This window comes from Theropithecus gelada, chromosome 13, assembly GCF_003255815.1.
Source record: "Theropithecus gelada isolate Dixy chromosome 13, Tgel_1.0, whole genome shotgun sequence".
In the NCBI taxonomy this organism is placed as follows: Eukaryota; Metazoa; Chordata; class Mammalia; order Primates; family Cercopithecidae; genus Theropithecus; species Theropithecus gelada.
The window spans coordinates 29910514-29925286 of NC_037681.1; the positions used below are offsets into that span (position 1 = coordinate 29910514).

General features: G+C 43.3%; 1 protein-coding gene across 5 annotated transcripts in view; it reads left to right on the forward strand.

Annotated features, from left to right (window-relative positions):
- CPSF3 (cleavage and polyadenylation specific factor 3) overlaps window positions 1-14615 on the forward strand; it is a 51006-nt gene extending 36391 nt beyond the window's left edge. For all 5 annotated transcript variants that reach the window (XM_025354935.1, XM_025354937.1, XM_025354938.1 and 2 more), the window contains 3 exons: window positions 7718-7787; window positions 11450-11546; window positions 14430-14615. In XM_025354935.1, the coding sequence (XP_025210720.1) occupies window positions 7718-7787; window positions 11450-11546; window positions 14430-14531 (269 nt within the window). In that variant the 3' untranslated portion in view covers window positions 14532-14615. The remainder of the gene's footprint in view (window positions 1-7717; window positions 7788-11449; window positions 11547-14429) is intronic.
- The last annotated feature ends 158 nt before the right edge of the window (window positions 14616-14773 follow it).

Genomic DNA, 14773 nt, shown 5'->3' on the forward strand with positions numbered 1-14773 from the left:
AACCTCCGCCTCCCAGGTTCAAGCGATTCTCCTTCCTCAGCCTCCCGAGTAGCTGGAATTATAGGTGCCCACCACCACGCCCAGCTAATTTTTGTGTTTTTAGTAGAGATGGGGTTTCACTGTGTTGGCCAGGCTGGACTTGAACTCCTGACCTCGTGATCCACCTGCCTCAGCCTCCCAAAGTGCTGAGATTACAAGTGTGAGCCACCGCATCTGGCCACTCATTTTTATCCTTTAATTGTTTCATTTTTCTTATGTTTCTGTGAACTAAAAAGCAGTAAATAGACTTCTAACAAACTTGATCATTTCTGTGTGATCTTTAAGATATACACAGCAATGCGTATTGTTAGTATTTTGCTTATTTTTATCCTGGCTCTTCACTCATACTGCAAAAACCTGGCTGTAGTTAAGACTAAGATAAAATCCTTTTAGAAGCAGTCCTCTTAAAAATAATTGAATCTGAAATTCCAAAATATTGATGAATTGAGCCAGTTAGATTAGGAAGATATGCTACTATCTTCATATTTAATAAAATTTGTTGAACAGAATTGAATCACCCTGTGGGACAATTTTCAACCAGAGAAAACAGTAAAGATATTTTTGTGTTATTTGATTCTATTTTATACTTAAGTCAGCATAATATGTCTTTTTTTTTTTTTTCTTTTTTTGAAACAAAGTCTTACTTTGTTGCCCAGGCTGCTCTCAAATGCCTGGGCTCAAATGATCCTCTCACTTCAGCCTCCTGAGTGGCTGAGACTACAGGCATGAGCCACTGTACCCCGCTCTTTACATGTTTTGAGCTGTGAGTCTCTGGCATATGGAGTAGTCCTATGTGCTGTGCTGGGGAAAGTGACCGTACAGGAAGTATTCTGGGAAGCCTCAGCCTTTACCCTTCACATGCCATTAGATCCTGGGCTCTGAGAGAGTAGCATTGTTCTTTGAAAATACACAGTTAGTTAGTTCTTTGATTTCATGAGAAAAAAGTTTAGCAGACTACTTTATAATTCATTTCTTATGCTGCATCTGTAATATAAACAAATAAATACTTAGACAATCTAAATCTGTTATTCATTTGAGTCACTGGTATTTGAATTTGTTTTCAGTAATTGTAAGAATGATCATTTGGACATCATTTGATAACTTGTTTTAGTTGAATTAACTCATGGGAAATGGCTCCTCCCATGTGCCTGTAACACAAGAGACAGCTGTGCGTTTATATAAGCCACAGAAGAATGCCGCACCCTTGATTCTTACATGATGCTTAGGGTCACAGTCTTAATCCTGGGGTACAAAATATTGACAGAAAAAATGCGGTTGTCAATTTTCTCTTACAGTTGGGCATGGTGGCTCACACTTGTAATCCTAGCACTTTGGGAGACTGAGGCGGGCGGATCCCTTAAGGTCAGGAGTCTGAGACCAGCCTGGCCAACATGGTGAAACCCCGTCTTTTCTAAATACACAAAAAAAATTAGCCGAGGGTGGTGGCAGGCACCTGTAATCCCAGCTACTCAGGAGGCTTAGGCACGAGAATTGCTTGAACCTGGGAGGCGGAGGTTGCAGTGAGCAGAGATCACGCCACTGCACTCCAGCCTGGGTGACAGAGTGAGACTTCATCTCAAAAAAAAAAAAAAAAATTGTTTTTCTCTTACTTATCTTAGGTGGTAAAAATAAAGGTGTGCAGGGTGGGAAGGAGGATCTTTTTATTTATTTATTTATTTTTTTGAGACACAGTTTCGCTCTTGTTGCCCAGTCTGGAGTGCAATGGCCCAATCTCAGTTCACCGCAACCTCCGCCTCCTGGGTAGCTGGAATTACAGGCGTGTACCACCATGCCCGGCTAATTTTTCGTGTTTTTAGTAGAGACAGGGTTTCTCCACATTGGTCAGGCTGATCTCAAACTCCCAACCTCAGGTGATCTGTCCGCCTTAGCCTCCCAAAGTGCTGGGATTACAGGCGTGAGCCACCGCACCCAGCTGCAGGAGGATACTTTTATTTTTTTATTTTATTTTTATTTTGAGATGGAGTCTCTGCCTATCACCCCGGCTGGAGTACAGTGGCGTGATCTCAGCTCACTGCAGCCTCCACCTCCTGGGTTCATGCGATTCTCCTGCCTCAGTCTCCTGAGTAGCTGGGATTAGAGGCGTCCGCCACCACGCCTGGCTAATTTTTGTATTTTTAGTAGAGACGGGATTTCACCATGTTGGTCAGGCTGGTCTCAAACTCCTGACCTTGTGATCTGCCTGCCTTGGCCTCCCAAGGTGGTGGGATTACAGGCTTGAGCCACCACACCAGGCCTAGGAGGATCTTTTTAAAAGATCATGAGTAAGGAGTGGTGCAGAAGTTAGGAAAGTGACGTGGGGAAGAGGGTTAGGTGCGGAGAGCAGAATCACGCCCAGGGGCTTTGGGCCACGCAGCTTTCAGCTCTAAGGCCTCCATTCTCTAAGAGCACAGCTGGCCTTCACTTCCTATCTTAGTCTGTTCAGTTCAAGTAAAATGTCACCAAGGTTGCTTTCTCTTCACTATATTCTGATGCCCTTTTGTAAAATGAAGTCTTTTTTGTAATAGTCAACTAATTAGAAATTGATATACTTTTCTGAAAAATGAAGTTTCTATGCAAAAATGGCATTTTTTTAGGCCGGTTAGGATGTTGTGTGACTGCAAGGTCTTTGGTGATGTTTAGGGTCTGAGCTCTGCCAGCCTGTTTTCCGTTTGGCAGAGGAGGGATCACAGAGATGTCAGGGTGGCATCGGCTGTTCTGATGAGGGCTCTGCCTAGCAGTGGCGCTGAAGAGCAAGAGGCGCTGTGGCGTCAGATCTTCTCCACAGAGCGCATGTGTCTCTCACACAGGAAGGAATGCATGGCCTGTCGTAGGTTGATTTGCCTTTATCTTGATTATTTCTCTTAATGCTCCAGTCCAAAATGAAATGTACCTTTACTCTAGTCAGCAGTAATTGAATTTAAAATAATTATCACTATTTTATTAGTGATCCCTCTGACGCTAATAATAAAAACATTCATTCCTTTGGTTAGCCTCTGGCCATTGCAGCAGAGGTTCATTGCAGACAGGTCAGAACTGCGCTGTTTCCATGTGTTCCGTGTATTTAGCGTTTGTTGAGCTGGTTGGGTGCCTTGTGTTTCCTAGTTCTTCCCCATTTTGTAGTTTATGGAGAATGAGGTTTTATATTCCTCTGGGATGATGAAGTGCTTGCATATTTTCATTAACGTTCGACAGATATTTACCGAGCACCCAAAGTGCTGGGATTACAGGCATGCCTCGAAATGCTTGCAAAACATCAGTGAACAAAGCAAACAGATCTGCCCCCTCCAAGGATCTGACATTCTGGTGTGTCCCAGGGCTTCCTGATAGGGTCTGGAGTTGGGCACATCCCATAGAGTCTTGCTGGCTATTGTAAGGACCTCAGACTTTCAGTGTGAGTAAAGTGAGGCAATGCTGCAGAGCTTTGAGTGGGGCTGAGACAGGATCTGATAGTTTTTAAAGGATTACCGTGGTGCTTGCTGAAAGTAGACTGTTAAGAGGGCAAGCAAGAAAGTAGAGGCTCCAGCTGGGATCTGCTTCAGACATCCAGGTGGCACACAGTGGCCCAGATTAGGGTGGAAGTCGTGGGGATATCGCAAAGTGGCTGGATTCTGGAGTTGTTTTAATAAAGCCAGCAGTATTTCCTGTTGGATTAGCTGTAAGTGGTGACAGAAAGAGAACAGACAGGATGAACTTTAACATAATGATCCGGGGTATGTATGTGATACATTAGCATGGCGAGTTGTCACTCGCGGGGCTAAGTTTTAATAAGTAGCACTTGCTCCTTTCAAAGGTGACAAGTATTGCAAGAACTGGTACACATGACACTTACGCTGCTCAGGAGGAAGTTGATTCTGTATATTTATTATCACACTGACTTCTTCCTATCCAAACCTGGGATTTTCACATTGAGAGCAGAGTCAGCGACTGTGGCCCACAAGCCACACCTAGCCCGCCTGCTTTGGTAAGTACGGTGTTACCGAAGCACAGCTGTGCACACTGGTTCATCTCCTCTGATGCCGCTTTCCTGCTACAGCAGCAGAATTGAGTCATTGCGACAGCGACCCTATGGTCTGCAAAGCCTAGAATGCCATCTGGCCATTTACAGAAAAAGTTGCCCTCTTCTCAAGGCACCTTTGTGAAACAATCCCATTCTTCCTTGATGGCACTTTTCTCCCTTTTCATAACTTAGCCTCCTGACACTTCAGTCCATATTCTGGAAACAACTTGTATTTGTATCTGCGGGGGGTGTGTGTGTGTGTGTGTGTGTGTGTGTGTCTCTCACCACCAACCTCAATTTATGTGTCCCCATTCTTAACCAAAGGGGAAATCTTACATATTTTCAAAATACATTATTTTGTTTTTATATTCCATAACATTCTTCTGTTTTACACGGCACCTGTTTTCAGCATGTGTGTCCTGTTTTGACACACAGACCTATTAAGGACAGGCATACGTGTCGGACGATTGTATATTCTGTGTTTAATATGATCTCATGTGTCTGATGAGTTTGTCTAAATATTAATGCAGGAATTTGCAAATATATATATACATACATATATACACACACATAAACTTTGGAAAGTTTCAGTAATTTCATAGCTTAGATATTTATTTTTTAATATATTTTGTGAGACTGTTTTTACATGTCAATTAAGTGCTTATTTTAGTAATTAATAATAAAACTAATGATAATTAAAGTATAAAAGTTCTATTATGTAGCTTTCTTGGCTAGCACCTGGTTAGTTTTTTGTCTTTGTGTTTTTTTATATTTTTATTTTACTTTATTTTTCGAGACAGGGTCTCACTCTGATGCAGGCTAGAGTACAGTGGTGCGATCTCAGCTCACTGCAGCCTCGACCTCCTGGGCTCAAGTTGTCCTCCCACCTCAGCCCTCCAAGTAGCTGGAACTACAGATGTGTACCAGCATAGCTGGCTAATTTTTGTATTTTTTATAGAGACAGGGTTTCTCCATGTGGCCTAGGCTAGTCTCAAACGCCTGAGCTCAAGTGATCTACCCACCTTGGCCTCCCAGAGTGCTAGGATTACAGGTGTGAGCCTCTGCACCTGGGCTTTTTTTCCTTTTTTTTAAATGGAGATGGGGTCTCTCTATGTTGCCAAGGCTGGTCTCAAACTCCTGGGCTCAAGCAGTCCTCCCGTCTCAGCCTCCCAAAGTGCTGAGATTATAGGCAAGTAGTTAGTTGTATATACAGTTGAAATTCATGGATTAAAAAGAATTAGATGAACTATGGTTTGAATTATAGAATAGTTTAGGAGAAATGACAATTTTGGGTCTTTTCCATAGAGTAGATTGAAATAGGTATGTGGGAGTGCAGAATTGAGTTAATAAAGCTACACTTAGATGATATACTATTTTAAAAAGTCATAGTGTTACATGAGAAAGTAATTACTTGGGCTGAGAAATTGAAAGTGCATTGAAGAAATCATAATTTTTGAAGTCTCTTTGAAATGACAGAGTCTTAGCCAGGCATGGTAGCACACAAGTAGCCTAGCTACTTGAGAGGCTGAGATGAGAGGATCACTTGAGCCCAGGAGTTCAAGGTTACAGTGAGCTAGGATAGCACCACCGCACTCCAGCCTGGGCAACAGAGCATGACACTCTTTCTAAGGAAAAAAAAGAAGAAAGAAATTGCAGTCTTATATTACATTTTCCTGTTGATAGGTGAGTCCATAAGATTATTTCTGGTATTTTCCCCCATTTCATACACACACACATGCACACACACACACACACACATGTATATATATAAAAAATATATAAAAGAGGAAGTTGATTATGTATATTTATTATTTATCAAACTGACTTCTTCCTATCTAAACTTCGGATTTTCATATTTGGACCAGCCCAGCTTTCAGCTCTAAGGCCCCCATCCTTCTAAGAGCTCAGCTGGCCTTCGCTTCCTATCTTAGTCTGTTCAATCCAGATCAAATGCCACCAAGGTTGCCTTCTCTTCATTATATTCTGATAGCCTTTTTGTAAAATGAAGTCTTTTTTGTTCGTTTTATATACATATATATATATATGAACATGAAATTAAATGGTAAAAATATTCATATATATAGGGTGTATGTGTGTTTTGTCTGAAGGATTTTAAAATTCTGCACTATTTTTTTGTGACAACATTATTGATACATAATTCACATACAATTCATCCATATAAAGTGTAGAATTCAGTGATTTTTAGCATATTAAGGGTTGTACAACCATCACCACAATCAACTTTAAAACATTTACCTCACACCAGGCCAGACATGGTGACTCACACCTGTAATCCCAGCACTTTGGGAGGCCCAGGGGAGCAGATTGCTTGAACCCAGGAGTTTGAGACCAGCTTGGGCAGCATGGTGAAACCCCGTCTCTACACACACACACACACACACACACACACACACAGAATTAGCCGGGCATGGTGGTGCATGCATGTAGTCCCAGCTACCTGGGAGGCTGAGGTGAGAGGATCACCGGAGCCCAGAAGTTAAGGCTGCAGTGAGTTGTGATCACACCACTACAGTCCAGCCTGGGCAACAGAGCAAGACCCTGTCTCTAAATAAATAAATAAATAAACAACCACCTCCAAAAAGGAACCCCATATCCCTTACTTGTGATGCCCCAATCTCTATATTCTCCCCAACTCAAAGCAACCACTGAGTTACTTCCCGCCTCCCTGGATGTGCCTGTTCTCAGCGTTTCAGATAAATGGAATCATACAATATATAGCCTTTGATGACTGGCTTCCTTCGCTATGCTGTGTTCACGGTTCATCCGTCTTCACATAAATTGGTCCTTCATTCCTTTTTATAGCCAAATAATTTCCCATCGTGTGGACACAACACATTTTGTTTATCCATTCATCCGTTGATGGATACTTTGGTTGTTTCTATTTTACGGCTTTTATGAATAGTGCCACCATGGAGATTTGGATGTCAGTTTTTCGGTAGATACACGCTTTCATTTCTCTTGGATCTATACCGAGGAGTAGAATTACTGGGTCAAATGCTCACTGTTTAAGTTTCTGGGGAAGCGCCAGACCGTGAGCTCTGCGCTCTTTTGCTACTGGTGACGCGCTGAGCTGTAGAATGAGGGGTCAGAGCATGTCTGAAACTCCATATTAAGGGGGCTCATCTTCCCAAACTGTCAGGTTTCTTTGTTTGGGAAGGAAAGCTGAGTAATTTAATAGACAAGTTATTTTAAATATTAATTTTTATTAAAATAATTATATCTAATAGAATGCTAAATTTATACCACATTTTAGATAAAATACTTCATAGATCTCTGAGCTTGAATATGCCCCTAGAATTCCTGGAGTTATTTTAATTGCCCGTGATCATAAATGTAAAGTTTGAGAAATGTGGGAAATAAAACTAAAAGTAATATGAAGTGCCATTTTGTGGTTCTTTAATAAGAACATGAAATATTGAAGAAAGGGTAAAAAGATGTAATAGAAAAATTTTTTAAAAATACAAATAAAAAGAACATGAAATTAAATGATGAAAGTATCCATTTCCTTTAGCAGGCAAATAATACAAGCCCATGCTTGTCACTTTAAGGATTCCATAGTTAACCACTTTAACTTATCAGTAACCAGATTCTGATTATTGATTTGGAAATTATTCTGAATAGGAATTTAGAAATTGAACTCTGTCGCTTTTTTTTTTCCAGGTGCAGTACAGAAGGTTTCTAAAAAATTAGAAATGCACGTTTATAGCAAGAGGTTGGAGATCATGCTTCAGTAAGTTTTTCACCCATTATTTCTCAACAAGGTAGTGACAGTGGGCTAGAAGGAGGCCTGGATTCGGCTTTGGCTCCTACAAGGACTGGGGTGTGGCTCTGACCAGGCCACTGCACTGCTCTGAGGCCTGCTTCTCTGTCAGGAAGGAGAGGGGTTGGAACCGTTCCCTGCCAGCTCTGCACTCACCTGTGGCCTGCTAGGTCAGCCATTGGTGTTTCATGTAATACACTGCTTCAGGACGCTGGCACAGGCAGCGAGGGTTAAAACATTCTCTTCAAGGACAAGTACAGAAATCTTAGCTGAATGTTACTGTAGCTTCAAGAATTATTTTATGTATTGTTAAATGTGAATTCTTTGTAAAATGGTGTTCTTCTAGACTCTTCTTAGATAGTCTGTAAGCGATGAATTACCTTTAAACTAAGTATTTCTCTTTGTTTTATTTTATGTTATTTTTATTTTTGGGAGATAGAGTCTTGCTCCATTGCCCAGACTGGAATACAGCGGCGTGATCTCGGCTCACTGCAGCCTCGACTCCCAGGCTCAAGCAATCTGCCTTAGCCTCCCGAGTAGCTGGGATCACAGGCTCGCACCACCATGCCCACTTAATTTTATTTTTTTGGAGAGACAGGGTCTCCCTATGTTGCCCAGGCTGGTCTCAAATTCCTGGGCTCAAGGGATCCTCCTGTCTTGGCTTCCCAAAATGCTGGAATTATAGACGTGAGCCCTCACCCCATTAGACATTTTAACAAAGTAAGGTGTCCTCCTAGTTTAGAAGGCTTTTATGATTTCTGTCCGTTCCTTCCTTTCCCCAAAATTCTACACTAACCTTTTTTTTTTCTGTAGACATAAACTTTCATTTCACTCTGTTGCCCAGGCTAGAGTGCAATGGCGCAATCTCGGCTCACTGCACTCTCCACCTCCCAGGTTCAAGCGATTCTCCTGCCTCCACCTCCCAGCAGCTGGGACTACAGGCATGTGACACCACACCCAGCTAATTTTTGTATTTTTAGTAGAGACAGGGTTTCACCATATTGGCCAGGCTGGTCACGGACTCCTGGCCTTGTGATCCACCTGCCTCCGTCTGCCAAAGTGCTGGGATTATAGGCGTGAGCCACCGCACCCGGCCCACTAAAGCAGCAGTTTGGTGGCTTTAAAAAAAAAAAAAAAAAGATAGGCTTTACATGATGACTTTGCTTATAGAAGTTGTCATACATCTTCAAAACAGTATTCTCTGTGTTGTCATTTTGATTTTAAAGAACATTCCTCTCATACAAAACCAGCTAACAGTGCAGGCACAGTGATTTCCATGGCTGTTGAAAAGGCCACAGATTTTACTGGTTCCTACCCCTGGAGCCTCTGTTCTCTCAACTCATTTTGCAGAGGACTTAACTCTGCCAGTGTTGAAGTCTGAGTATCTTAATCATTTTTACATCCTTGACCCCTTTGGCAGTCAGGTAAGGCTGTGGGGCGGGGGGCGGGAGACATACATATATGCAGTTCTACCTTTGATTTCAAGGAGGTTAGACAACCCCCTCCCCACCGGCTATCCCGGGACCCCAGGTTAAAGAGCCCTATTGTAGAAGGTGGGTGTTGGTGACCAGGGACTTGACTACAACAGTCCTGTTGGTGGCTCTGTTCCCAGAGGCTCTACAGAAATAGAAAACCTGTGTGACCCTGCACTGGCCCCGCTCTCCCACGTGCTGCAGTCAGGGTGCAGAGTGGAAGTTCACATTGCTGCAGCTGGTCCTCGGGAGCCGTGGGGAGGGCAGTCTGCGGGAGGCCGTGGCTCTTCACTGGACCTTCACTCTGGCCTTCCTCCCTGTCCTCCTGACACCACTCCTCCCGCCTCCCCTTCCTCTCCCTCACCTCTCACAAATACACCAGAACTATTCAACTCTGAGGAACAGGAGTGTGAGACAGCCTCCATTCGACCCAGGAATGGGAGGTTCCCATGTCCTGAAACTTCAAAGCCAATCGTACCCTTAAAAATGCAGCTGTTTCCCCAGTTGTTTAAATACTTAGGATTAGATAGGAGTAAATGTACTGGTTTCTTTAGACAGCTAACAGTGGATCACATGGAAATAAAACCTTTTTTTCCTATCCTTTTGAATACATTTCTGTATTTAAAATATAATCTTTTTGGCTGGGTGCGGTGGCCCACACCTGCAATCCCAGCACTTAGGGAGGCCAAGGCAGGTGGATCACTTGAGATCAGGAGTTTGAGACCAGCCTGGCCAACATGGCAAAACCCCATCTAAAGTACCGCTACTAAAAATACAAAAATGAGCCAGGTGTGCTGGCAGGTGCTTGTAATCCCAACTACTCAGGAGGCTGAGGGAGGAGAATTGCTTAAACCAGGAGGCAGAGGTTGCAGTGGGCCAAGTTCGTGACATACACTCCAGCCGGGGCAACAAGCAAGACTCAGTCTCAAAATAAATAAATAAAATATAATCTTTTCCTTTGGGCTAGGGTCCCAGCTAACTTTATTCACACATATGATGAACAGTAATTGCCTGAAGATGCAAGCAGTTGATTCCCACTCCCCGCTTCCCCAGCTTACTACGGTGTTGTCAGTGCTTAACTGTCCTAGGCTGACCATGGTCCGTGGGTTGTAGAGTCACTGCCTGCCTTTCTTACCTGCACTCAGCCTGCTGGTGGACTGCTATTTCCCAACACCTCTGTACCAGTGGGGACGATGTTGAAATTAATGATCAAAACTGTTTCTCTCGATGACAGAGGCAATGTCTTAGTGCCTTCTGTATCCCCAGCTCCTAGCACAGCACCTGCCGCATAGAAGATGCACAGTAAGTACTGAGTTTAATTAAAGTAGGAGTGGACAGCGAGTGGGCTTGGGAGCCGTTTAAACCTGGATACCTGGATTTGAATGCCAGCTCAGCTGTTGACTAGTTCTGAGGCTTTGAGCAAATCACTTAACTTCTGTGTCTTGTTTTCTTCACATGTAAAAGAGGATCCTTACCAAAATTATTCTAGGTTAAGATAATGTATATAAACCACCTAGCATGATGCCTGCTAAATAGATCATTCTTGAATAATAGCTGTGTATTTTCCCTGTTTGATAAACTTAATAAGCTGTATCAAGGCAAATAAGAAGCTTGTCTGAAGAATAAATACAGGCTGGGCATGGTGGCTCATGCCTGTAATCCCAACACTTTGGGAGGCTGAGGCAGGTGGATCACTTGAGGCTAGGAGTTCAAGACCAGCCTGGCCAACATGGTGAAACCCTGACTCTACTAAAAATACAAAAATTAGCCAACTGCAGTGGTGCACACCTGTAATCCCAGCTACTCAGGAGGCTGAGGCAGGAGAATCAAGTGAAGTGAAGGCATAAATAATCTGTGCTCCCACCCAACAGTCTACTTTTGCAAGCAAATTGGCATTTGCTTCCAGTGTTTCCAACATTTTTTTCACGTTGTTCTTTCTATATTATTATGTTTGAATCTGGGAGGTAGAGGTTGCAGTGAGCTGGACTCTAGCCACTGCACTCAAGCCTGGGCAACAGAGCAAGACTCTATCTCAAAAAAAAAAAAAAAGTAAATACAGTGTTCTACTTTAGAACTAGGACCTATCTTCAGTTTTACTTTTTTCCTCAAATATGTAAAGCTGGGCTTTTTCACTAATCCTGCATTTCTGCTTATTTTAAGGGACATATTTGGAGAAGACTGTATAAGTGTAAAGGACGACTCTATTCTTAGTGTCACAGTGGACGGGAAAACTGCCAACCTTAACTTGGAGACACGGGTATGTAGCTGCTCTTTCCTACGTTTCATAACACTTGGGAAGTAAAGTGAAGGCATAAATAATCTGTGCTCCCACTCAACAGTCTACTTTTGCATATTGGCATTTGCTTCCAGTGTTTGCAACATTTTTTTCACGTTGTTCTTTCTATATTATTATGTTTGAAGTTTTCCGTGTTTTTCCGGGTCACTGCATAGTACAAGATTCCCATGTATGCCACTCCATTGCTGTCCTTTTCCATAGCACAGCTCACTTCACCTCAGACCTTCTCTAGTTTGGCATCTTGTTGACTCTCTAGCTGCTCTTCTGTTTGCACCAGCAAGATCCAAGTGGATTTTCCAAACAATAAGGTTTGAGAGGCCAGGTGCGGTGGCTTATACCTGTAATCCCAGCACTTTGGGAGGCTGAGGTGGGTGGATCACCTGAGGTTAGGAGTTCGAGACCAGCCTGACCAACATGGAGAAACCCCATCTCTTAAAAAAAAAAAAAATTAGCCAGGCATGATGGCAGGTGCCTGTATTCCCAGCTACTTAGGAGGCTGAGGCAGGAGAATCCCTTGAACCTGGGAGGCAGAGGTTGCAATGAGCTGAGAGATCACACCATTACACTTCAGCCTGGGTGACAGAGTGAGACTCTGTCTCCAAAAAAAAAAAAAAAAAGATACCTGCATTCATATGTTAATTGCAGCACAATTCATAATAGCAAATATATGGCCTCAACCTAAGTGTCCATAAGCAGAAGAATGGAAAAGGAAAATGTGGTATATGTACACAATGGAATACTATTCAGCCATCAAAAAGAATGGAATTATGTCCCTTGCAGCAATATGGATGGAACTGGAGATCTTTAGTGAAATAAGCCAGGCACAGAAAGTCAGGTATCCCATCTTCTCACTGAGAAGTATACTAAAAAAATGTACACACATGGCCATAGAGAGTGGAGTGACACACCATGGAAACTCAGAAGGGTGTCGGGGCGGGTGATGGGTACAGGGTTTGCTGTCCAGGTGATGGGTACCCAGAAAGCCCTGATCAGACCATTGAGCTCTCTCTACATGTAACAAAACTGCACGTGTGCCCCATACATTTGTACCAGCAAAAGATGAGGCAGGTTTATTCATGTGCAGAGTTGTCCACTATACATTGTTGAGTGAAAAAAAAAAAGTTACAAGTTAGTACATATAAGAAATTATCCTTTTTTTGTTTTTAATACATGTTATATATATATAATTATATATATGTGTTACTACACTGAAATGGTAACCGTAGTTATCATTAGGTCATAGGTGGTCTTTTCCTCTTTCCTAAGTTTTTAATGGGAAATGTTTATGGTATGATAAAAACCTTCTTTAAACAGCATATAGTGTTTTGTAGTTGAGCTTTAAGAAGTAACTAGAGGCCAGGCACGGTGGCTCACGCCTATAATCCCAGTACTTTGGGAGGCCGAGGCACGTAGATCACAAGGTCAGGAGCTCGAGACAAGCCTGGCCAACATAGTGAAACCCTGTCTCTACTAAAAATACAAAAATTTAGCTAGGCGCGGTGGCGGGCGCCTATAATCCCAGCTACGCGGGAGGCTGAGGCAGGAGAATGGTGTGAACCCGGGAGGCGGAGCATGCAGTGAGCCGAGATCGCACCACTGCACTCCAGCCTGAGTGACAGTGCAAGACTCTGTCTCAAAAAAAAAAGCCGGGTGCCGTGACTCACACCTGTAATCCTAGCACTTTGGGAGGCTGAGGCGGGCGGATTGCCTGAGCTCAGGAATCCAAAAGCAGCCCAGGCAACACAGTTAAACCCCGTCTCTACTAAAAAAAAATACAAAAAAATTAGCCAGGCATGGCGGCAGGTGCCTGTAGTCCCAGCTGCTCGGGAGGCTGAGGCAGGAGAATTGCTTAAACCTGGGAGGCAGAGGTTGCAGTGAGCCGAGATCATGTTACTGCACTCCAGCCTGGATGATAGAGCGAGACTCCATCTCCAAAAAAAAAAAAAGAACTAGAGGCCAGGCGTGGTGGCTCATGCCTGTAATCCCAACACTTTGAGAGGCCAAGGTGGGTGGATCATCTGAGGTCAAGAGTTTGAGACCAGCGTAGCCAACATGGTGAAGCCCCATCTCTACTAAAAATACAAAAATTAGCCAGGCGTGGTGGTGCACCTGTAATCCCACCTACTTGGGAGGCTGAGGCAGGAGAACCCGGGAATCATTTTAACCGGAGAGACAGTGAGGTTGCAGTGAGCTGAGATCACATCACTGCACTCCAGCCTGGGCAACAGAGCAAGACTGTCTCAAAACAACAACAACAAAAACGAAGTAACTAGAAGATTATTAGTGATTTCCAGTCAAATTCAATACCAAATGTTGAGTAGATAGCTACATCCATTCCTTGCCAAGTAATTTGTGTGGCGTAGATGGACTTCCCTGGAGTATCATTTACTGGATCAAAATGTGGGCTCTGATGTAAATGTAGTTTACTAGACTTTTCCCCAGTCTTTCCCCCTGCATCAAATCATCACTAATTCAGACCATCGTGCCGTCAGGAAGCACCACACGCCCACAAGTGTGTAGGGCGGCCCTTCTGTTTCATGGTAATCAGTCCCACTGTGACCTCCGCCCACAGAGATGGCTGTTCTGTTTTTTATTTTGAGACCCGGTCTCGCTGTGCCGCCCAGGCTGGAGTGCAGTGGTGCAATCACAGCTCACTGCAGCCTCAACCTCCCCGGCTCAGTGATCCTCCCACCTCAGCCTCTTGAGTATCTGGGACCACAGGTACACGCCACCACACCTGGCTAATTTTTATGAGATGATGGTTTTTTAAGAGTATTCATTTAACTTCCATATAACGATTATAGACTTAACGCTAACAAAGTCTTGTTTGTGCCTCACTTTCAGACTGTAGAATGTGAAGAGGGAGGCGAAGATGATGAATCCCTCCGGGAAATGGTGGAGCTGGCTGCACAGAGACTGTACGAGGCCCTGACGCCAGTCCACTGAGACTGTTCCTGTATATGAACTTTTGAAAAATACTGGACTGTACTTCTGTTACCTAAAATAAAATGCATTCGTTTCTCTGGGGGAGCCTGTTTACTTTGCATGTCAAATGGCCTTTATTCCAACAGCCTGAATACTGCTAAATTGCCAACTGATTTGTCCATTATTCTAGAACTAACTACTAAATCAACTGCCCATTATTTTAGAATTTATGGATTCTTCTTCCAGGCATATATGTGCAGTTC